Raw genomic sequence first — 24,944 nt, 5'->3', positions numbered from 1 at the left:
CTGTGCTGACAACTCAGAGCCTGGAGCCTGCTTCAGATTCTGTGTCTCCCTCTTTCTCTGCCCCTCCTCTATTCACACTCTGTCTCTCAAAAATAAATAAACATTAAAAAAATAAATAAAAATTAAAAAACAACAGACAGATGTCTGGGTCCCACCCCTCTGAGAGTCTGATATGACTTCTTGGGGTGTGACCCAGGCATCAGGCTTTGCAAGCCCCCACGTGAATCTGTTGCACAGCTAGGGCTGAGAACCATGGGCATGGTTTCCCCAAATTCCCGAGTATCTCTGAGTTTCCGATCCCGTGGGTCTGGGACAGGCCTGGGAATCTGCATCTTTGCCAAATACCCGGGGGGAAAGTCTTCTGGTCAGAGATGTTGAGAGGGCTTCTCAGAAGGCATTCAGGCCCCTGCGTTGGGGACACGTTGGCCTGGCCCTACTTCAGCCAACTGAGGAGCTCCCACCGACCCCCTTAGGGGGACAAGTTGTCCAAGCAGGGGCGTAGGACAAAGCCTCGACCTCATGAGCACCTGTCCCCATCGCATCTGCCCAAGAGCTGGGACTGGAGCAACGTGGATGGGGTCGACTACGCCAGCGTCCCCGGGAGCCGGACCGTCCGAGGTACTGCGGCTCCTGCTGGGCGCAAGGCAGCACCATAGCCAGGGTGGCAGACGGGATCCAGAGCAAGAGGAAGGGGGCGTGGCCCCCACCATGCGGGCGCTGTAGCCTGGCTCACACCCTCTCAGCGCGGGCTCCTGCGCAGAAAGCAACGACCTGCGGGTGTGGGCGTACAGCCACCAGCACAGCATCCCCGACCGGACCTGCAGTAGCTACCAGGCCAAGGACTGGGAGTATGACAATGATCGGGAGTTTACCCAATGTGGAACCTGCACTCAACTCAAAGAGAGCTAAGCCCTCCAGAACTACACGCGCCCGGCGGGGGAGGGGGCCTGCGCCTTTGGCTCTGTTTCCAGAAGGGAGAAGATGATGGCAGAAATCTACACCAAAGGCCCATCGGCTGCGGTATAAGGGCGACAGAGAAGACGGCTAACTACCCAGGGGCCATCTATGCCGAGTACCCTGACAAGGCCTATGTAAACCGTGTCATTTCCGTGGCCGGCTGGAGTGTCAACTACCACACTGAGTACTAGACTGTCTTGTGTTCATGGGGAGAACCACGCAGCGAATAAGGCCGGCACCTATAAAGATGGGGAGGGTGCCAATTACAACCTTGCTGTCCAGGAGTCTTGTGTGTTTGGGGATCCATCCTTTAACACACAGGTCTCTGGAAGAATGTGTTTTGAGAAATGGTATCATGTGGGCACCTGAGTGGCTCAGTCGGTTAAGCATCTGACCCTTGATTTGGGCTCAGGGCATGATCTCACAGTTCCTGGGATGCAACCCCACACTCAATGACACCTGCTTGGGATCCTCTGCCCACCCCCCACACCCACTTGCGCCCTCTCTCTCCCAAAAGAAATAAACTAAAAAGAAAGAAATGGTATCATGAACTATAATCAGAGGAGATCCTGTTGCTAGGGGCGCCAGGCCGATACTGCAAAGTCTGAAGGAACTAGGGGTTGATATTTCAAAGTACCTGATGGCTAGTCACTGAACTGAGCACCTTGAAGAAGTGCCTGTCACATGCAGACTGCTGTGGTACTGGCTGGAAGGACACTTCTGAGGGAAGAGTCTAAAAGGGGAAGGCTGAGAACCCCCCACCACCTCTCCCCCAAAGCTGGCCGCTCACCGCAGCAAACCTTCTATCTGGAGAAGATGTGATCCGCAAGAGAATTATGTGACCTCCACTCCCTTCAGTACATGATGTGGTATTTTCTGTTTGGTGACTGTGGCCTATAATGTGATAAAAAGGTAAAAAGAGGTCAGACTTCTCAATGGTGACGGTGCAGGGAGAAGGGGGCCTTTGCAGATTGCCTGAGTGATGACTAAAGTACACGACTCCCCACAAGAAACAAAACAAAATGAAAACGAAAACGAAACACCAAAGCAGGTGCCTGAAGCCACCTCAGCTTGGTTTGTGCCTATCATCTTACCTGGTGGGTTCCCAGGAGTTGCCTTGCTGGTAGAAGCCATTGAGGAGGGAGAACAGATTAAAAGTTAGTTCTAGGACACCTCCAGCAATCCCAACTCCCTTAAAACGACAAATCCTGCAACTCCTATGCAGCTTAATAAACTGAAAGTGTATCACAGACAACGTAAAAATGCAGGTAATGCAGAGACAGCTGGCATTTGCTCCCGCCTTTCTGAGGAAATTTTAATAGCATGTCCTTGTACGTTGTTTGGGCCAGCACTGCCCAACACAGTTAGCATGCGGCCAGAAATGACTGAGGTGTGCGTCATTTTAAATGTCCTAGTAGCCACATTGAAAAGGTAAAACAAAATAGGTGAGATTAATTTTAATAGATATTTTACATTTTAAATACTCCTATCTCAATGACTATCCTTTCTAACACGTAATCAACATAAAAATGGTTTATGAGATGTTTTACATCCTTTTCTTATAGTGGGTCTCTGAACTCATCGTGTCCTTTGTACTTACAACTCACCTCCTTTCAGACCAGCCACATTGCAAATGCTTGATAGTCACAGGTGCCAGTGGCTGGTGGCTTGTGTTGTATGGCGCAGGCTTGGATCCAGCTTCAGCTCCCCCTCCTCTGCACCAGCTCCCCCTCCTCGAGCACTATCTGTGTCCTGATGGTATACAGGTGAAGCCCGCTCAGAGGCATGCATTAATACAGGGCTCAGAGTGGTCTGTATGTAAATAACTCCATTTCCTGGCATTTCTTCTCTGGGCCCCCGCCCCCAGTCCTTTCTCTACTTCTTGAAGGAGGTTCAATGAGATCCAGCCCCCTCTCACCCAACTCCCACACTCCACCTCCCCCTCTGCTCGGAAATGGCCACCGTGACTGCAGCAAAGCCTCCTTGGAGACTCCGAGGACGTTAATCAGTTTCGCAGCTGGAGGCAAAGTGATCTAGTGCGGCAATTCCTCCATTAAGGAGCTTTCTCTTGGCCTTTCCATTAGGGAAGGACTTTTGCATAAAGTGAAATGTGCTTTGTCTTCACCGGGTCAGACAAAGGATTAAATTAAAAGAGCAATAACCTTGCTACTGGTGGGGCTACCAGGAGGGCAACAGGGGAAGTAATTCTCTCCCCGCCTCCATCTTGCACATGGCTCTGAGGAGGGGCAGCGAGCTGTGTCTTTCCATCTTCCTGGGAATAAAGTGGTCTTTGATGCCGGTGCTGGCTGGCTGGGATGGTTCAGGTGCTTCGAGCAGCCCCTTGTTTCTGGACCAGCTGAGAGCTTTGCTTGGGCTCCGTAGCTCCGGTGAGAACTGAGCCTAGCTCCTGCCCATTGTTCTGGCAAATTCTGCCCTTGGTGTCCTGTCCCTCGATGTCCCTAGTGACATTGCCCTTCCTGCTTCCCACATGTTTCCACTCCCACTGTGCATGCGCAGGCACATGCACACACACACATACACACACACACAGATAGATACACACTACTTGCTCAGTGCCCCCCTTGGCATCTGCCTACTAACTCAGGAGTCACCACCAGAAGTCTTTGCAAAATGAGTTCTACCCCAGGTTCTCATTAAAATGCTCAAGAAAGGGAAAAAAGCAGTGGTATTGGATAATTCCCATTCCAAATACATCACCACTGATGACTGTTCATATGTTGAAAGAGATGCTTCCTTGAATAGACGGGGACTGTTGTCCTTAAGATCAGCGAAGCCTGAATCAGACTAGGACCCAGGCCGATTATGGAAAAAGAATGACAGAACCTGAGAGGATAGAATCCTCGGCAGCTTTATCAGTAAAGGATTACATGTCTATAGCATTTTGAATTTGTAAATGTGGGTCTTCTTAAGAAGGTTCAAATATTTGCCCATAACCCACTTAGCTCAGCCTCCTAACAATACCGCACAAGCCAAACCACATAAAAGGCTTCCAGTAGGATTTTTATGGTGTTTTTTTTCCCTCCTAGGTACCCTTCCCTCCCACTCCTGCCCCCCACTTCCCACCTTTGAGCTTGGATAGGGGTGGAAGAGGGATCAATGCTTTTATGCAATATTCAGCTTACACTGAAAAATACAACAGGTGTGTGATGTCATATTTATAACTTGCCACAGCCCAGTTGGAAGAAGGTGCTGCTGGCCATGGTTCCCCAGGGGGATCTGGGGGCATGTGGCTTGCTGAGCTACCTGCATTCCTGGACTTGGGAGGGATAGGGGTGCTTCCTTCCCTCTGGAAACTTGGTCCCTGGAAGTTGACTGCTCTGTTCTTGGGAGACTGGAGGCTGAAATCTCCCCATTTGATCCCATGGCAGTCCTGAAAAGCAATGATGGTCACAAACCGGTACAGGTTGGCTCCCGATTTGCCTGTGGCTCCAGCTGCAGTAAGGGAGCCCGGGGCGGGCGGAGGTGACATGCTCTCCCCAGGGAGCCTGACATTTCAGGAAACTGGGCCAGCTTCCTCCCGTCCTCCTTTCTACCGACACCAGTGGCACAATAAGGGCGGAATGGGGCAGGAAGCTCGGGCTCCGCTGCCTTCCACACTGAAGACTTTGTGTCCCTGAGCAACGGTAGCTGTCAGCAGGGCTGCAAGTAGAGAAGCCTGGGGTGGTGGTAAAGGAATATTCCCAGCAGGGACACCGAAGCGCTTGTCTGACAAGCATTGGTTAACCGAATTGATCTGATTACTCAGGACTTTTCTTAGCCAGTAGTGGAGCAGAGAGGGGGTGCAGCCGGTCCTCATTCTATTTAATTTCTGTTTTCCAAGAATGAATATCAAGGGAGCAGCTTTGATTAAACAAGCCTTTAAAAAGGGGAGAGAATGCCAGGTTTTACAGAAAGCTTTGCTGAGTTGCTGGCAAATGGCCACATGACACAATATTTTTAGTCTATGGATATTATCTCCCTTCTAAGTACAAACCTGCTATTCCCATTAACACAAGCTCGTAGGTTCAAGGATAAAGGAAATTAGCCTGGTGCTAGAAGAAGAAAAAAATCAGGATTCCAGGAAATCAGACTCTTAATAAAAATGAAAAAGAAATTCCCCGTGTTCCTGACCCTACAGTCGTCTAGCCTTTCTGTCTGCTGCTGCTGCTGGCTTTTTCCTGCTTTGCCCAAACATCGACAGGACTGGGGAAGATTTTGTAATCCAGCCTAGCATTACTGAAGTAAAACAGATTTTTTTAAGTTTGGCAAGATATTTGTCGCTGTTGTCGCCTATTTGTTTTAAGATTTTTTAGGGTAGGAATGCTGGTCTCAGATGGGAAATAGGAAAGAAGGAAAAGCCAATATTAAACATTTAACAAACATTTCCTTATTTTTATTTTTTTAAGTTGATTTATTCGTTTTGAGACAGATAGCACGAGGGTGGGGTGGGGGAGAGGAGAGAGAGAGAGAGAGAGAGAATTTCAAGCAGGCCCTGCACTAACAACACTGAGCCTGATTCAGGGCTCAATCCCTGAGATCCCATGAGATTATGACCTGAGCCGAAATCAAGGGTTAGACACTTAACCGGCACCCCTTAACAAATATTTATTGATTGAAAAAAATGTATTGAGCATCTGTTATGTGTTAGACACTAGAGATATAGTAATGAATAAAACAAAGCCTCTCTCCTCATAGATCTTACATTCTAACCTACAGTAGTAGTTTACCTATATTGGGCACTTACCATGTGCCAGGCACTGTTCTAGAACTTTATGTGATAACCTGTTGGACATGCCCTATTATTATTACTCTTCCTTGCACAAGCTCTCACAGCTGGAAAATACTAGAACCAGGATTCTAACTCAGTAGTCTGGCTCCAGAGCCACCACACTTGACTATTCTATTCTAGATGGGTCTGAGTCCTCCTTCTCTGTTCCCATCATATCCTATATTTATCTCCCTTTGGGCATATCTCCCACATCTTCCTTTATGTTTCCCCCATTGACCATCAGCTTTTGGAGAGCAGGGTGTGTGTGTCCTCTCTGTATCCTGAGACTTTCTCTGTATCCTGGAGACTCACCAGAGTGGGAGACCTATCTTCTAGAGCACTGAACACATTGGAAAGGCATCCTGAATCAGGTGCATATAGTAAATGCTCCCCGTGGGTCTATAAACCCTGTCATCCCCTCACATCCAGCTTGATCCTCCGATCCAAGGGTATGTGAGGATTCTCCGCAGGGGAGGCTCTGCTCAAAGACACAGAACTGCTCTGTGTGTACAGACAGCTGCAGGCCTAGGCAACCGCCGCCCAGGCTGTGAGCTGGAGAGCTGGTGGGGGCTTAGGATTTAAACATCATACCTTTTAGTGCTGCCAAGCTGCTTATGCAATTTGGGGGGATAGAAGAAGAGCGTTCCTTGGTGCTGCCCAAGTATTTTCCCTTAAAGATGGGTAAGAACCAGCAAGAAGTCCTTGGTAAAATAAGCCTACAGTAGAATGCTGTGCCATCATTAACCAACCAGGCTGTAAGATAAAATTTAAGAATATGGGGGGGGGAGGGGCCGCTGGGTGGCTCAATCGGTTAAGCTGCCAACTTTGGATCAGGTCATGATCTCGCATTTTCTGAGTTGGAGCCCTGCATTGGGCTCTGTGCTGACAGCCCAGAACCTGGAGCCTCCTTCAGATTCTGTGTCTGCCCCTCCCATGCTCATTCTCTGTCTCTCTCTGCCTCTCAATAACAGATAAAAACGTTAAAAATTTTTTAAAAAATGTTTTAAGAACATGGAGAAGTGCTCAAGCTACAAGTGAAAAGAACAAGAGAATGTAATTTTGACAAGAGTATCATCTCATTTTCTGGAGGGTATATGTTTGCATAGAAAAGAACAGAATTGGGCCACCTGGGTGACTCAGTTGGTTAAGCATCCTACTCTTGATCTCAGCTCAGGTCTTGATCTCAGAGTCATGAGTTCAACAAGCCCTGTGCTGGGCCCTGTGCTGGGTTCCATGCTGGGCATGGAGCCTACTGAAAAAACAAAACAAAACAACCCAGAAGGTATTCGTGAAAATGATGGGATTTTACAGGTGACTAATATTGGGTATTTTTCTAATACTTTTCTTTCTTTCCTAATTTGTGTGTAAAAAATATGTCTTATTGCAATCAGGGAAATGGTTTAAAACCTTATATTTGCCCCTAATGAGACCTTTAATCTATTTTCTGTGCATTCTCTTTTCTCTTCTATGGGGAGCTTAGCTGCAATCACACAACACAGCAAATTGCCAGGTTGGAAACCTTGGCTGTATTTCCTTTGAGTCTAGACTTCAGGGGCTGTGGCTCTGATTGCAAAATCTCCACTGATTATCTGATCCAGAGATCTAAGGCCTTGAGGATAGATCATCTCTCATCCTAGTAGGAAATAACGAAACCTTCAAACCCCAAAGCCCTTTGGAACAGATGGATATAAACATGTAAGCCTAGAGTGTAGCCATGGCTCTTCACATTTTCAAGTGTGCATTCTGATTCAATCCTCGTACAAACACGGAGGAGCAGTTGGTGGTATCGTCCATGTTTTACAGGCAAGGAAGGCACTTGTCCCAGATCCTGGGGTGAAGACCAGAAATTGGACTCAGCTCTTCTGATCCAGGTCCTTTGTCTGATTCATTAACTCTGTGATGGGAGCAAGGAAGCAATCTTGATGAGCACCCACGGAGAGCACAGAGGTGGTCCTCCTATGGGCTGGCCCTTGGTGGGCTGTGCAGATAGTCCTGTGTTCCCATCAGAATGAGTGGTGGTCAGCAGGGGGTCAGCAGGAGACCTGGGCTGGGCACTGGGAGCCATAAAGGATGAGACTCTCAACTCCCCAAAATGTGCAAAGACTTGGCCATCTCAGGTGGCTATCAACCTGAGATCAGACTCTAAAATAGCCCTTATCACTCCAAACCAGCTTGCAGTTTGGCCTTGAGGCCCTGTTAACTTTCTCTTTCTCCCCCACTGGTCCCTTCCCGTTTCCCTTCCATCATTTGAGTGAATGATGTTTGTAAACATTTTTGCATCCTACTCTATCATAAGTTCTTTTAAGGGTAGAGACCAGATCTTATTTCCTTTAGTCTCACCCTATTACCTAATGCATGTTTAAATGTTTAATGCATGCTGTGTTTAAACAGTGTGGGCTAAAGCCAAGACCTAGACTCAAAGCCAGACATCATCCTGAGAAGCAAACGTGAGAACATGGTGACAGAGGAAAGGAGACTAGACTCAGAAGCAGAGGGCATAGACAGGGGACCCTTACACTGGCTCTGTAATTGAGGCAGGACCCAGAGACCAGCTCCTCAGGGTGTAGCTTCTCAGGTCAGAGGCTCAGACCAGCAGATCCAGAACTTTCTTGCGTCAAGAACCATTACGTCTGAGAACTATACATTGGGCCTTTGAGTCTATGGGTCAAGAGAATGTAAATGTTCGATGCATCGAGAATGTCCCATGGGTCAAGAATATAAAATGGGATTTGAACAAACTAGTCTCCTGGGGAAAGATGAATAGATACTCTTAGTTACATTCTTCACTTCCTTGTTTTTCAGTATTTCCTGATATTTCCCTCATTGAACTTCGCACTGTCTGCTAATGGGACCCTCTTCTCCACAACAGAATTTGACTTTGAAGCAGGACACAAAAGGTAGCCTTTGCCAATGACCTTGCTTGAAGGACTATTTATCTGAGGGTCCAGGAGCACCCGTGGTCCAGTCTGAAGGCAGCGAGGGAGGCCCTGAGCGGTTTCCTGCTTTTTTGCTAAGTTCATAGGGTAGTGAGCCCCGAAAAGAAAGAGGGAATAAAATCATCTGGAAGGCCTCCTCCCTGCCTCCAAACCCTCATCTCCAGATAACGAGAATGGAGGAATGAATGTGTCTCAAAGAATCTGGAGGACTGCCTCAGATGCCTTCCTGGCTTGGGAGTGGCTGCTGCCGTCAGAGCTGTTTGCTAGCGTCACAGCAGCAGAGCAGGGTAGAGGCCAGCAGGCGGCTGAGGAAAGAGGCGAGGAGAGACCAGGGTTTGAGGACACAAACACACAGGGTGACACGGGTCCAACCCAGGTTTGGCTCTTGGCTCCTTGCCTGGTCTGAGAACCAGGCTGCTTACTTCATCCATGGGAGCCTCGGTTTCCTCACGCGGGCACGATACGTGTCGGCAGCGATACTGTGAGGAGCAACAGAGACACAGCGTGCAACGTGGCAGGTGTGAGCAGCCCCTGGGGAATAAGCACTACAGGGGGGAGGGAAGTGGAGGAGTGGGTTTTTAGAGGTGAGGAAAGAAGGGTAGACAGTTCTTGACTCTGCGTGAGCATGTGGAGGAAGGTGGCCAGAGGGGAGCAGACTTCTCCCCCTGCCCTTCCCACCCCTTTTTCCTCCCACCCCATTTGCCCCCCACCCCATTTTCCTCCCACTCCACTTTAAGGCAGCATCAGCAAACCTTGATTCGCTCATTTGGGGTGTTTCCCTGACAGTTTCCTCCTCACTGCCGGAGTGAGAGATAGCCAAGGGCTCGAAGCCTCCACGACACTCCAGGTGAATATTGGGAACATCAACGATGAAACCCCTCGCTTTACCAGGTAGGTCCAAGGGCATGCAGAGCTCCGTGGGCCACAGCCATCATCTCTCCTAGGCGGCCCAGCTTTCTCAGACACATTTCAAACAAGACAGAGGGATGCCCTCTGCCTTGGCCCAGAGAAGACACAAGAGGCCTGAGATCTTCAGTGTCCTCTCTCTCTGAACCTCTAGGTTTCCATCTTCCAACTTGACTCCCCTTTCCTCCACAGGAGGGATTGTGGGTGTGCTGGGGAGGGAGGAGAAAGGGCCGGATGTGATGCCCCTAGAGTGGAGCTGGCCGCTGGTCATGTGTAAAAGGTAAATATAAGGCAGATACTTTTATAATAGACTGTTCAGCATGAATAATAGCAAAATCCTAGGGCACCCATCATCAGTCAAGGCTCTGTAAAGCCTGCTTTAATGTTTATTTATTTTTGAGGGAGAGAGAGACAGAACGTGAGTGGGGGAGGGGCAGAGAGAGAAGGAGATGCAGAATCCGAAGTAGGCTTCAGGTTCTGAGCTAGCTGTCAGCACAGAGCCCGACGTAGGGCTCGAACCCACGATCCGTGAGATCATGACCTGAGCTGAAGCCAGACTCTCAACCAACAGAGCCACCCAGGCACCCCTGTAGTACCCACTCTTAGAATGTTATCCTCTCTGACCAAGGAGAGGTCTCTGTCAATGATACTTAAGAGGCCTGCCCGCTGTGGGGTGCTCCAAGTGTCTTCCTGTCAGGGGTGATCCAGAAAAGAGATCTGGCTTATCTGACAGTTCCCACACATAGCAGAGGGGAGGAAGGTCGTGAGTTGGTGCAGGCAGCCTGTGGGAATGGGCCTGCACCAGCCCAGGTGTAAAGGGGAGCCCCAAGCCTGTTATGGGTAGGGGTTTAGGCGGGGAAGATGGGATTCTGAGCTAGCATGTGACTCTGCAAACAGCCTGGCTTGCTGGTTACCAGGCTCTTCCTGCCTTGGTTGCCGAGGCGGGTTCAAGAGCCAGCCATGATGAAACTAGCAGAATCACCTGCCTGCTAAGTGCTAATAACTACTGTAACGGCCGTGAATAAATTCAGCTATGGAGACCCCAGAACTACACGGAATGCTTGCGTTCAGAGATTGGGAGCTATTAAGGCCACCCTATGCACAGGCCAGCCTGCTGCCATTCAGCAAAACACACCACAATTGTGAAACTTCTGGATGTTAACTATCTACAGCCCTGTTGCTGGATGTCAATGTGTAGGGAAGGACAGCAGACACACTCCCACATAATGCTTCCCATCAACGCCCGTTGCCAGGTTCAGCTCAGAAGGATGATGCAATGCATTTCTGCTGATGGGTTCTTCCGGGAGCAGAGTACAGGCAGTTTATAAATAGCCGTGACACCCCAGCCTGGATTCAGACTCAAGTATTAGCCAACACAGCAGTACAGACTTATCGGTAACCCCCAGAGGCAGGTGATGGCTCCAGGGCCAGAGCCAACGTGTTCTGCAACGTTGCCCCCACCTTCCAACCTGTGAGGTGGGGGAGCAGGCTAATGCGATCGCAACGGGGAAAACAAGAAGTTCTCCAAAGGTCCAAAGAACGATCTGGTTTGGACTGTGTCTTACAAAATAAAGCAAATGGCCTCAGGAGAAAGAGAACATGACGTTGGCTGGTTGTTGCGACCCCCCAGAAGTAGGTCTGGACCTCTGGTTCTCATTTTTGTAAATGAACTTGTTAGGCTCTGTTTCAGACAGAGAGCATGATCTATGTGACCATTTAAGGTTTGTAACAAATCATCCAACTTTGTTTCAAACCACGATCCATGCCTGTGGGTAGAGATGGGTCTGCGAGAGCCTGTCCCTGAGAGCACTGGGGCAGGGTGGCCACCCTGACTCTGCCCAGGCCGCTGGGTTAGAGTCAATCTTGTCCTTCACCCACTCACAATTTGAAAGTTGGCTCTGGTTCAAAGTAGGTGCTGGCTTTGAGGGCTTTCATGATTCCCTTGAGCCATGATCCTTCTTCCCCCCCACCCCCCACCAAAAAAAAAAAAAAAAAAAAAACCAGTGCTAGGACTACCCATTAAGTTATTTAATTGAGAATTCATGCGATTCAATCCTCACATGGACTCAAGTATATGGAACTGGAATGTGACATAGGACTGCGGAATGCAGAAATAAGTCTTCTCTCTTTACCCTTTGGTAAGGTCCTGCAATTAATACAACCAAAGCAGGTACTGTTTGTGTTTGTTTTTTAATTCTTTTTGTTTATTTATTTTTGAGACAGAGAGAGACAGAGCACAAGTGGGGGAGAGGCAGAGAGAGAGGGAGACACAGAATCTGAAGCAGGCTCCGGGCTCCAAGCTGTCAGCACAGAACCCAATGCGGGCCTCGAATTCACGAACCGTGAAATCATGACCCGAGCCGAAGTCAGCGCTTAACCAACTGAGTCACCAAGGAGCCCCTGTTTGTGTGTGTGTGTGTTTTTTTTTAACATTTATTCATTTTTGAGAGACAGGGACAAAGCATGAGTGGGAGAGTTGGGGAGAGAGAGGGAGAGGGAGGCACAGAATCTGAGGCAGGCTCCAGGCTCTGAGCTGTCAGCAAAGAGCCCCACACCGGGCTCAAACTCACAGACTGTGAGATCATGACCTGAGCTGAAGTCGGATGCCTAACCGACTGAGCCACCCAGGCGCCCCTGTTTGTCTTGTTGAAAATGGCTCACCATTTATCCCTGGGTGGTGACAAACATCTGAATGCTTTGTGGACTCAGTTGTGTACTCTAGGATTCTGCTATTATTACAGTCGAGCACTTTATTACAAAAGTACTTGACTTCTATTTACTGTCTACACAGCAAGTACAATGCTTGTTTTTTACAGCACACTTTACTGTAGACTTGGGCAGTCTCTCCCTTGCTGCCCATTTCTTTTGTATTTACCCACCGTCCTTTTTAACCTAGGGTCTCGCAATGCATACACACTTTATGCACTTACCGCAAAGTCATTTGTAACAACGAGGCCCTCTGAGGTCATCCAGGATTTATGCCCTTCTTTGTGAGTGTGGCCATTGGCCCTTGTCTCCCCCTCACCCAGGTTCTGGTGATCTGGGGTTAATGGCAGAGGAGGGTGCGGGAATGTAAGTGATATTAGAGCTCAACCCTGTCAGTGGCCACAGGACTCCTGGCTTTGCTGCCCTTGAATAGATCTCAACTGTGGGACGAGGGTAACACCTCCATGTTCAAGGATATTTTATACCTACTTGGGTCAGGCATGCCCAGGCCAAATAAACCAAAGATGTTGCCTTCTGCCAGCCTCAATATCAGACCAGACAATATTGGTCGCACTGTCCAGTAGCCTGACTGGCTCCCTTCACGGGGACCTCATTTCCTGGAGTGCCCAGCATGGACCAGAGGAGCCTGCAGAACAGGGTGTCTTAAACAGCTGCACTACTGACATTGTGAGCTGGCTGCTTCCGTGTGGTGGGGGCTGTCCTGTGCACCGTGGTGTTCAGCAGCGTCCCTGGCCTCTACTCCCTAGATGCCAATAGCAGCCCCTCCCCCTTGCCGTAACAACCAACATCGTCACCCTCAGCTGAGAACCACTGTCTTAAAAGGAAGAAGGGAGGGTAGGAGGAAGCGGTTGCTCCTCTCAAGGTGTCCTCCATCCTGACAGGTTGGGTATCTGTGGCTGTCACCTCTGCTGATTCCTTATGAGGGTTCGTTCTTTCTCAAACTTTAAAGTGCATACAAATCCCTGGGCATCTTGTGAGAATGCAGATCTTGATTCAGTGGTCTGCAGCTGGCCTGAGTTCTGCATTCAGATCCAGACTCCCCAGGGAGCCTGTGGACCATGCAGTGACCACACATGGAGCAGCAGGGACAAGGTAGCACAGAACTCTTAGCAATCTCCTTGTTGCGAGTTAACGGAACCCATTCAAAGTAACCAAAGAAAAAATAGAACGCCTTGGAAACAGGGACTCTCACATAATGAACGTAAGGGCTCAGTCTAGCTTTGGCCGTTGGTCTGTCTCTCTCTCCCCTGGCTCTCGCTTCATTTCCTGCTACTCCAGCCTCCTTGCTCCCCACACCCCGCTTTGTCTATTCTTGACCCTTCGGTGGGGGTACTCCTAGATTTGCTGAGAAGGGGGTCAGGTAAGTAAATGGATCAATGGGCAGCCTCTGTGAGGCATTGGGAGGGAAAAGGCCCAGAGCACTGGGGTGGCCTCTTGGCCTGAACAAGATTACTGTCCCCTAACAATGGGGTGCACCAACAGGAGGTCACTTTGGGAATGGGGGGGTCAGACCCAGGACTCGGGCAGAAACCCCGGTGAGGGGGAGCTTGGTCGCAGCCTCTCTCTGCCTGCATCTGATGCTAGCTGGAGGCTCCTTCTCCTTCCTCTTCCCTCTGGTCCCATCTACCCTACAGGGAGGATGAGACGGAACCAAAGAAAAATTCTGAGCTCATGAAATGCATGCAATCATTTAAACCTGAGATACAGTGTTCCCTTCTAAAGGAAGATCACACGTGGGAAAATCCAGACTTAAGAAACTGGTAAATCAGAGGTGATTATTTGCCCCACTGAAATGATTTCCCTGAGCAAAAAGATTTCCTGCAGGGTTATTCCAAACAATAAACCTCCCTTGGTGCATTCAAAATTACTCAATTTGCCCAAGTCGTGAAGTTAAAACCTTGAACCTCTCTCTTATTATCAGTCTTTTCCAAAGGCAATGGAGGTCTGAGGAAGATGAGTAGGTTGGCAGTTTGGCATTATCTTGTAGGAAACCATCCATGGAGGACAGTGCACTGACCTTGGCTTCTGCTTGAGGGGGGCTCATTTCTCTGTTCAAAGACCTGATCTTAAGATAAATGCAACTCAGAAAGGTGCACAAGTTCTGTGTGTAAATTCTGCCTCTTCAGGCAAAACAAAAAGGGGAGGGGGAAGCTTGGATGGCTGTCCATTAAGCATCCAACTTTGGCTCAAGTCATGATCTCACAGTTTGTGAGTTTGAGCCCCGTGTCAGGCTATGTGATGACAGCTCAGTGCCTGGAGCCTGCTTGGGATTCTGTGTCTCCCTCTCTCTCTGCCCCTCCCCCACTCATGCTCTCTATTTCTCTGTCTTTCTCTCAAAAATAAAAAAAAGGTAAAAAAATTTTTTAATTATTAAAAAAACAACCCAAAAGACAAAGAAGAAATAAAAAGTGTTTGCAGTTTATTATCATAGCTTCCTGTCGCAGCCATAGGCTGGCAGTCAGGAATCTGTAGCTGTGGACATTGTGTCCAGCTGGATTTCATACAACCATTCTGGGAGCTTTTGCACAAGAATTGCAGAAGGAGAAAACATGGCTGGATGGGCCAACTATCCTTATTGTGGAGGATGTTAACATGCAGGCAGAACTGAAACAGCATCAAGTGTGAGCAGAGTCAGAGGCCAAGGCCACTGTAAATGGTGGCGGTAACAGCGTGGCACTTTCTCCGCATCCACAGGGACGCGAGCTCTGGAAATACAAAAGCCGGCCACCCCTCCTTTCAGCTGCTGAGTTCTTTCTCTGAGCCTGCAGATGCAAGTTCAAAAGCTCAGCGCTATATTTAGCACTAACGAAAATACCCACCTCCCAGACTCCACCCTCCCGTGCCCCTGAAAATGAGCTGTGTCTGCTGTACTTCTGTTCCAGCCCAGCACGACTGTACTCGATTCCCGAGGAGCTGGCTTTGGGCACCATCGTGGCCAATATCACAGCTGAGGACCCCGATGATAAAGGTTCTACCAGCTTCCTCCTCTACAGCATCACCACTGCGAACAGCTATTTCATGATCAACCAGTGTAAGTCACACACACACACACACATGCACACACACTCACACACACATATGCACACACACTCACCTTTCTGTGCATCCTTTAATCCAGCCATTCGGATTGTTTTACAAATATTTTCGTCTTCTGGTCTGGGGCATGTCTTTCTGTCTAGAGTATCATAACTTACCAGGGTAATAGGTATATTAAAAGCAGCTAGCAGAGGGGTTGGGGACTCTGAATGGGACCCCAAGGTCACATCACTAGTTCACCTTTGAAGCAGGTGAGTATCTAACAAGGAATGAGTTCACTCTCCTGAGTGAAGTCTTCTCTAAAGGGGATCCACACCATCACTGCCAAATAAAATAAATAGAATGGAAGCCCACGTATGTAATTTTTTAATGTTTATTTTACTTATTTTGAGAGAGAGAGAGAGCAGGGGAGGGGCAGATGGGGGGGAAGAGAGAGGATCCCAAGCAGACTCTGAGAGATCATCGCAGAGTCCGATTAAGGGCTCAAACTCACAACACTGAGATCATGATTTGAGCTGAAACCCAGAGCTGGACGCTTAACCGACTGAGCCACCCAGGTGCCACTGCCCACGTATGTAATTTTCAAGTTCAGCAGCCACATGTTTAAAAAGTAAAAATAAGCAGGTACAATGAACTTTCATAAGGCATTTTACTGAACCAACATGTCCAAAATGTTGTCATTAACATGTAACTAATATTTTAAAGTGACTCCTGGAGTATTTTACATGATCTTGTTGTATCGAGTCTTTGAAACATTTTATATTTACCACACATTCAGTTTGGACTAGCCACATTTCAAGTGCTAAAGAGCCACACGTGGCTAGTGGTTACCGTGTCGGACTGCATCAATCTAGATCAATCTGCCGGGTTTCTGGGAGTTACTTTCCCATCTAAACGTGTCAGTGTGGAGAAGGAGGGTTTCCCCCTCCTGTGACAGCCATCCTTTACTGGAGTCTCAGTATATACCAGGTGCTATACTAGGTGATGTATATGTATTCCATCTAAGAACTCAGCACAGCAACCCAATAAATTATCATAATCTACACTTTATAGATGAGGAAACTAGGCTCAGAGAGAGACTCAGACAGGCTAAGTGACTTGTCCAAGGTCTCACGGCTTGTGAACTGTGAAGCTGAGACACTAACCAGAGCTGTGATTCCAGAGACCTCTCCTAGGCTATACCACCTCATAAGCTCCTATCACAACCCTCCTAAGGACTTCACTTTACATAATGATTTTGTGAAGCCTGGCATCGGCCAATCCCAGAAACACAATGTGCTATTTACCCCATCGGCTTTACAGCAAAGGATGTCTGGTCCAGAAGAAGCAGGCTAATGCAATAATTATGCTCCAGTTCCGAAAACTTTCTAGTGTCCTGTCATCAAGGACCTCACTCAGCTGATGGGGTAGGGGTGAACAGTCATGGCTTAGAATTCTGCTCACTCTAGTATTGCAAATGCAATTTTTAACAAATGTGGTGGGTTTTTGGAAAGTATTTATTGAGGCTCCGGTCTCAAGTAACAGAAATGAAGGCAAGCCAAACCAAGCACCAGAAGAAAAAAAAAAAAAAAAAGGTAGGGGACATATATCAACAGGACCCTGGGTAGCTCATGAGAACCGGTGAGGCACAGGAAAGTGCGAAACAGCTTTCTCCCATCCGCCCTCATAGCTAGAGTCTGGCCTCTGATCTGTAACTCCACTGGTACCCTGACTTATGTGTCTCTCCATTACACATTCCCCAGTAAGAGAACTAGTGGGTCAAACTGGAGTCAGCTGTCTACCAGTCTGGTCAACTATGGGCAAGGAACGGGACCCAACCCTGAAGTTAGACGTGAAAAGTTCTAGAAGAGTCAGGCCAGGCACCCCGATCAATGTCTAATATAGGAATGTACATGAGTTTTTAAACATGTGTTTGTACAGAGGGTATTGTCCATACAAGCCAGTCCTCATATCACAGTGATCTCTCCAATCGCCTTCAAGTTCCAAAGGGTAATGCTCTCACGTTTGCCTCTTTAGTGACCGGTACGATCCAAGTGGCCCGCAGGCTAGACCGAGATGCAGGTCAATTAAGACAAAATCCCACCATTTCTCTGGAAGTTCTGGTGAAGGACAGACCCTCGGGGGGCCAAGAGAATCGCATGCAGATAACCTTCGTTGTGGAAGACATTAATGACAACCCTCCTACTTGTACCAAGTTCACCTTCAGGTATTCACGTGCTGGGTGGCTCCCCTCCTCGGTGGTCCTCAACCTTGTGCCTTCTCTGACAGGGATCAAAGAATCATGGGCATCTGGGACAGGCCTCCAGAATGTAAGCCAACATACTTGAGGTGTCCAGTTTGGTTGATAGGTTTTTCTTTCTCGATCCTTTTTTATTTCCCTCTTTTTTTCTTTCTTTTTCATTGCTTCCCTTCTCCACTTTTGTACTCTGCCCCCCCAAATTTCTTGTTTCCTTGTTTGTTTTGTTTTTTCTTGCTCTCTTCTATAGCATGTTCATCTTCTTTGGTGAAAAGTACCACGGGATTTGTGAGACTCTCTCTGGAATGTGCCTTTTCTTTATTTATTGCCTCTGGTGGCAGGACAGCACTGTTAGTTAGCAGTTATAATAGATACTTGAGACTTAGGATTAGTAGCCAGGAGCTCCCAGAGAAACACACCACCAGGAATAGGAATAAATCAAACCAAGTATTTACCTAAAACAAAACAAAGCATTTAATTCACCTTACACAACTTAATTGCCCGTAAACAAAAGGCAACCAAAAGGGAGGGAATGCAGAAACAAGTTATTTTGCACACGTTGACCTATTCTTTGTGTCACAGCCTGTTCAGTATTAGTTAAAAATAAGGTCCCTTGGGGCGCCTGGGTGGCCCCATCAGTTAAGTGTCCGAGTTCAGCTCAGGTCATGATCTCACGGTTCATGAGTTCGAGGCCCGCATCGGGCTCTGAGCTGACAGCTTGGAGCCTGGAGCCTGCTTCATTCTGTCTCTCTCTCTCTCTCTCTCTCTCTCTGCCCCTCCCCCACTTGCAGTTGGTCTCTCTCAAAAATAAATAAATATTTTAAAAAATTTTTAATAAAAATAAGGTCCCTTGTGTCTGGTTTAATATGCCTTTTTGAAAATGGCACTGTCTCCCTACTAAGTATTTTGTCTAAATGCTACATTAGTAGTTCCCCAGGTTACTTGCTTCTCTGTGGCTTCTTACTTGCTAGTCTCAATCTCTTGGGACCATGAAGGTGGTTCCTCATGGGGGTGGGAGGGCACCTCCACAGTGACACTGGCATCTGGAGAGTGCCCTACGTCTGGAGCAAGGCTCAATTGAGTCCAAGCAGGTCCCCTTTCAGATGTCCCCATGGCAAGAGTCCTCCTCTGAGTTCATCTTTGACAGGTTTTGCAAGGTCACTTTTTAAGCTCCAGGTGACTTTGGACATAGGTCCAATCCATAGTGTGGCATGCAAAAGACAGAGGACCCTAGGATAAAGGACAAAAGACAAAGATTGTCAAGGGTCAGCAGTAGAGATATGAATAAATTCTGTTATTATGAGTATGAGCATCTCCCTGTTTTCTCAGTTGGCATGCCTGGGGTGATGCTCAAAGTCAGTGTGCCCTAGAGGCTGGTACCGGAACAATTAAACCCAGTTTTGGACACATCTGACTTGCCCCTCCAGATCCAGCCTCCGCACTACCCCACCCTACTCTTTGAGGGACTGACCTATGTGGTAAGCACTTGGCCCCCTGCCCTGCAGCTTCTTCTGGTTGGCCAATGAGTGGCCCTGGAATGAGAGACAGAGTGAAGTTGGGGTATTTATCCATCTGGTTCCATGACTGTCAGCTGGAGAAGTCCCCCACCTCCTGAAGTCCCCAGATCCTATAAGGCAGTCCTCTGCACAGTTATCTGTCTCTGTTCCAGCTTCAGGAACTGCTCCCTCCACTGGCTCCTCTGAGCCTAGAGCCTAGAGCTAAAGGAGCTCCACTCTTACCAGCTCTGAGATACCTGCCCCATCCCTCGGGGATTTCCATATACCCCTTGTGCACCCTCTGAGAATTATCCTAATTTGCCATCTGCTTCCAGCTGAGGCCCCCATCAACTCAACAATAGCCTTGACCAGGTAATAGGTTTCTATTCCAACCCTAACCTTAGAGTCCGTTTGATGGGTGGGGATGGTTGCCATGGGTACTTAGGGTGGTGACTTCCACACTATTTTTTGTTTAATTTTTTAATGTTTTATTTATTTCTGAGAGAGAGAGTTGGGGAGACAGCACAAGCAGAGGAGGGTCAGAGAGAGAGGGAGACAGAGAATCTGAAGCAGGCTCCAGGCTCTCAGCTGTCAACACAGAGCCTGACGCGGGGCTTGAATCCACGAACCGTGAGATCATGACCTGAGCCAAAGTCATTTGTTTAACCGACTGAGCCACCCAGGCGCCCCACACACTATTATACGCAGAAATGGAACCCACCTCTGCTGAGTCTGGGCCCTGGGGATGGAGCAAAGATGCCATACAGGGTCACACTTTCTTTGAAAATCGAAATCTATGCTAGCACTCTTGGGTGGCTCTGTTTCTTGTCCCTGTGCCCTGCCCTTCTGCCCTCCTGCTCTCCTTTGCTCTGCCACCCTGAGAAGTGGAGGCTGTGGGTTGAGGTGTAAGAGCTCTGAGAAGCAATGGCTAGAGAGGCCATGCTGTCTCCAATCTTCCCTGCCTGTTTTCTCCCCTCCTGGTGCACTTCTGCAAGCCGTGTACTGTGGCTTCCTGCGGTCCAGACTCCCCGGGGCGTGTAGAATGACAGTTTGCAGACTGCATTCCATATTCGCCGGTGAAACCACAGTGTGAATATCCTCGACTGTCCAGGCAAGCTCATGCAGAGCTCTGCTCTTGATAATCTTCTCTCCAAATTAGCCGTGAAGGTCAACGCCAAGGAGTAACTGGACTAACTGTATTGATTACTGAAAGTAGCTCTCAGCAATGTTCGAGTCCCTCCTCGGGGCTTGTCCAGGCTGTAGGCAGCCTGTTGAAAGCCAAGATGTGAGGAGGGACCACGAAAGGGCTCCTTCTGCAGTCCCGGAGGTCAAAGTCTTTATTCCAAAAGCCCAGCCTTATTTGCAAACTCCAGGGGCATCACCCACCACCTGTCCATACTCCCTCTCCACTCTCGCCGTGCACCTAGGTGGGTCAAAACCCAACAGAACACGACGGTGCAGTCACCAGCTCTGACAACACAGGCCCCTGAAGATTTATTCCTTCTTCAGGGCTCCCGGCATGTTTCCCGCAGGGGAGTTTGGGAGAGCAGGTAGAAGAGAGTGGGAGGGCGCCAGCACGCAGTGGGTCGGAGGCAGGTGGCCAGCTCCCTGCTGCCCCCCTGGGTCACACGGGGTCCCTGCAGGCTCTCTGGCTGGCCTAGAGATGGAAATAGCCCTTAGCAGTGAGGCCCCTGCGGCTTTCCCAGGCTGGTGATGAAAGAGCCCTGGGCCGGGTGGAGGCATCAAAGGCGCCTTGACAGCCCCCGCTCCGGTTGTAAATTGTCCTGCACTTGGCTGAAAGCGCTTCGCAAGCTGTTTGTGAGCCAGAGGCGGAGAAGGTCAGCAGACTCAGACTGCAGTGGGGCCAATCACCTTCGCGTGGGGAGGGAACGTGGTCAGATGGCTGGGGGCGAGGGCAGCCAGCCTTTGAGGCAGGGCTTGATGAATGAGGGGGAGCGGCTTTCCAAGTCACACATTTGGGGGAAGAATTCTGACTGTCAGGGAAGAATGAAAACATGCGAGGCAGCCCTGAGAGGCGGAGTGCATGACAGGTCTGGCTTCAGGCTCCTGGATTCTTTGGATGATGCAACACCTTGGCTTCCATAGAGTTGGAATCAAGGTCCAGATCCCCAAACTGTCTGTGGCCTGCAGAGTCACTGATGGACCTTAACTAGAATTTACTAACACAGACAATAGAGAAGCATGCCTGCCTGCACCAGCTGTCTTGGGCCACTCTTTCTCTACCTGCAAAATGAGGACAAGAATACAAAGCTCTTGAAGACAGAGAATTGTAGATAGTGTTTGTTTGCTTGTTTCAGTTTTGGTTTTTGGGGTTTGTTTTTAAACTTAAAAAAATTTTTAATGTCTATTTATTCATGTTTAATTTTTTAAAATATTTACTTATTCTTGAGAGAGACAGACAGACAGACAGAGTACAAGCAGGGGAGGGACAGAGAGAGAGGGAGACACAGAACCCAAAGCAGGCTCCAGGCTCTGAGCTGTCAGCACAGAGCCCGACTTGGGGCTTGAACCCACAAACTGCGAGATCATGACCTGAGCCAAAGCAGGATGCTTAACCTACTGAGCTACCCTGGCACCCCTAAAAGCATTTTTGAATATTTATTTATTTATTTTGAGAGAGAGAGAGAGAGAGAGAGAGAGCATGAGCAGGGGAGGGGCAGAGAGAGAGAGGGACACAGAACCCCAAGCAGCATGGAGCCCTATGTGGGGCTCGCGCTCTTCCGATCTGAGGCAGAGAGAGAATCCCAAGCAGGCTCTGCACTGTTAGCGCAGAGTCTGACATGGGGCTCAAACTCACGAACTGTGAGAAGATGACCTGAGCTGAAGTCAGACGCTTAATCAACTGAGCTACCCTGGCACCCCTAAAAGCATTTTTGAATATTTATTTATTTATTTTGAGAGAGAGAGAGAGAGAGAGAGAGAGAGCATGAGCAGGGGAGGGGCAGAGAGAGAGGGAGACACAGAACCCCAAGCAGCATGGAGCCCTATGTGGGGCTCGAGCTCACAAACTGCAAGATCATGACCTGAGCTGAAACCAAGAGTTGGATGCTTAACCAACTGAGCCACCCAAGGCACCCCTTGGGTTTTTGGGGGTTTTTTTGTTTTTGTTTTTTAGAGAGAGAGCAGGAGTGGTAGAGAGAGAGAGAGAGAGAGAGAAAGAGAATCTTAAGCAGGCTCCACACTCAGTGTGCAGTCTGATGCAGGGCTCGATCTCACCACGCTGAGATCATGATCTGAGCTGAAATCAAGAGTCCAATGCTTAAGTGACTGAGCCCCCTAGTTGTCCCTAAAGATAGTGTTTTTAAGGTGCTTATTATGATACAGTATATAATTGGTGTTTAATAAGTGACACCTATTCTAAGCACTTATGAATAAAACTATGACTGTGTATAGTAAAGACAGGAATAAAAATATCTGGGCCCCAATTCTGCTGAAACAGAAGTTGTCTTTGCCAAATAGGTACCTGTCAGAAAAAATGCTTTCCAGGAAGCAAGCCCAATTATCCTCAACAGCCCAAAACCATCCTTGCTGTCAGACATTTATCTTCAGACATTTGTTGAGCCCAGAGCCCACATTAGATGGCATTAAGAAATGGTATGGGGGGGGCGCCTGGGTGGCTTAGTCGGTTAAGCATCCAACTTTCGCTTAGGTCATGATCTCGCGGTTCGTGGGTTCGAGCCCCACATCGGGCTCTGTGCTGACTGCCAGCTCAGAGCCTGGAGCCTGTTTCAGTCTGTGACTCCCTCTCTCTCTCTGACCCTCCCCTGCTCATGCTGTCTCTCTCTCTCCTAGAAATAAATTAAAAAACATAAAAAAAAAAAGAAAGAAAGAAATGGTATAGGGGGAACCTAGGTGGCTCAGTCGGTTGAGCATCTGACTTCGGCTTAGTTCATGAGTTGGAGCCCCGTGTTGGGCTCTGTACTCATGGCTCAGAGCCTGGAACCTGTTTCAGATTCTGTGTCTCCCTCTTTCTCTGTCCCTCTCCAGCTTGTGCACTGTCTCTCTCTCTCTCTCTCTCTGTCTTTCTCAAAAATAAACGAACATTAAAAAAGAGAGAGAGAGATGATGTGGGATGTAGAAGGGAATATAATTTGGAGAGAGAGGTGATAGTGCAGAGGATTAGGGAACTTAACACACGTTAGTCTGGTGTTCTGAGAACAAGACACTAAGACAGGATTAAATGTGTGAGGCTTTTATAGGGGGGCATGGCTGTGGGGGAGGGGAGAACAGAGAGAGCTAAGAGTAGGCTTCGGGAGCCATCCGACCATGATGCAAGTCTGATCTGAGTGAAGGGAGAGAGGGTGGGTGGAAATGTTCTAGCTTTTTCTGCAAAGTCAGCACATGAAACAATGGATTTCAGAGCACAGCAGCTGGGGTCTGTGGTCAGTCATGCTCCTTGGTTGGGGGTCTTCCAGGCACGTTCTCGTGGCAGCCATGACATATTTTTTAAGAAAGAAATGATTAAGATAGATAGCAAAAACCAAACCAAACCAAACACCAGCCACAAATTCCTCTCTGCCTGCACCCACGCCCCTTGGCAGCATGATTCTGCCATTCCTCTCATCAGGAAATGGGTTTCTCTCTCTGATCCTTGGATTTGGACTTGACCATGCCAATTGCTTTGGCCATTGGGACACTCAAGCATGATGCCTCAGGGGCTCAAACGGTGTGTATGCACTGGGGTTTGTCTTCACTTGCTACTTTTGGGAACCTGAGATGTCCACGTGAAGATTCTCGGCCGGTGTCATGCAGGGTTATCGACAGTATGAAGCAGAGACCTGTGGCCCTCATGTGCCTATACTTTTAAGCCACTAAGGTTTGGGCCGGTTTGTGAGGAAGCAAGAGCTAACTGACACGATTTAGATTTAGTTTATAGATGGAAAAACTGAAAACTGGAGACACGGTGAAGTCCCTTAACGAACTGATCACACTTCCTCGGGGCCTCCCACACCAAGCTAGGCTGGACCGGATGGCTCTGAGTTTGGGGGCAGCTTTACTCCTTTGTGCTACTGGAGTCAACTGAGATTGGGACTCCTGAATTCAAGCCTTAAAAAACCTCTACTCAGGGACTCCTGGGAGGCTCAGTCAGTTAAATGTTCCACTTCGGCTCAGGTCATGATTTCATGGTTAGTGAGTTCGAGCCCCGCATCAGGCTTTCTGCACAAAGTCTGCTTTGGATTGTCTGTCTCCCCTAACCCCTACTCATTTTCTTACTCTCTATCTCAAATAAATAAATAAAAACTTTAATTAAAAAAAAAAAGACACCTCTATTGGGTGAATGATACTAAGGTGTTAGGAAACGCTTTTATGATATCAGAGGCATTAAAACAGAATTCCCAATTTTCAAATCGAGGGAGGTGAGACATGCAGGGTCCAGGGATTTGCCCTAACCAGGTTATAAACCCCTGGCAGGCAGGGCAGAATTCTATGTCTCCATTATTCTTCCTCACAGCTGTGCTGGTCTCCTGGATCAACATTCACCCATCCAACAAACACTAGTGAGCATGCCAAGAACAGAGCAGACACAGGCCCCTGTCCTCCTGGAGCTTACTTTCTGGGAGGGGAAACAGGAGACAAACCGGATAAATAAGTAACCATGCAGTATATTGGAAAATGGTTATGCTAAGGATGAAAAATGAAGCAGGAGAGGAAACAAGGGGAGGGAGTGGCTGACATTCGAGAGAGGGTCGCCAGGGTGGCCTCCTGAGAAGGTGCCACGGATCGGAGACTAAAGAAAGTGCCCATCTAAGCCATGGGGACATGTGGGGAGGGAGTTGTGAGCTAGTGGGTGGCCTGAGGCCTGAGCCTGGGTGGAGTTCGAGGAGGACCAGGAGGCAGAAGGTGGGAGCAAGCAAGGAACC

At 48.6% G+C, this 24,944-nt stretch overlaps 1 protein-coding gene and 1 pseudogene across 1 annotated transcript in view; both read left to right on the top strand.

Moving 5' to 3' along the window:
* Positions 1-371: 371 nt before the first annotated feature.
* On the top strand, positions 372-1,326 carry LOC120243573 (annotated as a pseudogene).
* An 893-nt stretch (positions 1,327-2,219) lies between these two features.
* CDHR3 (cadherin related family member 3) overlaps positions 2,220-24,944 on the top strand; it is a 42,207-nt gene continuing 19,482 nt past the window's right edge. Inside the window, exons 1-5 of the mRNA XM_039249781.1 lie at positions 2,220-2,225; positions 8,528-8,622; positions 9,448-9,552; positions 15,177-15,325; positions 17,347-17,536. Of these exons, the coding sequence (XP_039105712.1) occupies positions 2,220-2,225; positions 8,528-8,622; positions 9,448-9,552; positions 15,177-15,325; positions 17,347-17,536 (545 nt within the window). The remainder of the gene's footprint in view (positions 2,226-8,527; positions 8,623-9,447; positions 9,553-15,176; positions 15,326-17,346; positions 17,537-24,944) is intronic.

This window comes from Hyaena hyaena, unplaced genomic scaffold (genome assembly GCF_003009895.1).
Source record: "Hyaena hyaena isolate Hyena2069 unplaced genomic scaffold, ASM300989v1 scaffold_347, whole genome shotgun sequence".
In the NCBI taxonomy this organism is placed as follows: Eukaryota; Metazoa; Chordata; class Mammalia; order Carnivora; family Hyaenidae; genus Hyaena; species Hyaena hyaena.
The sequence above is the reverse complement of the archived record's forward strand: the minus strand, read 5'-3'. Positions and strand labels throughout refer to the sequence as shown.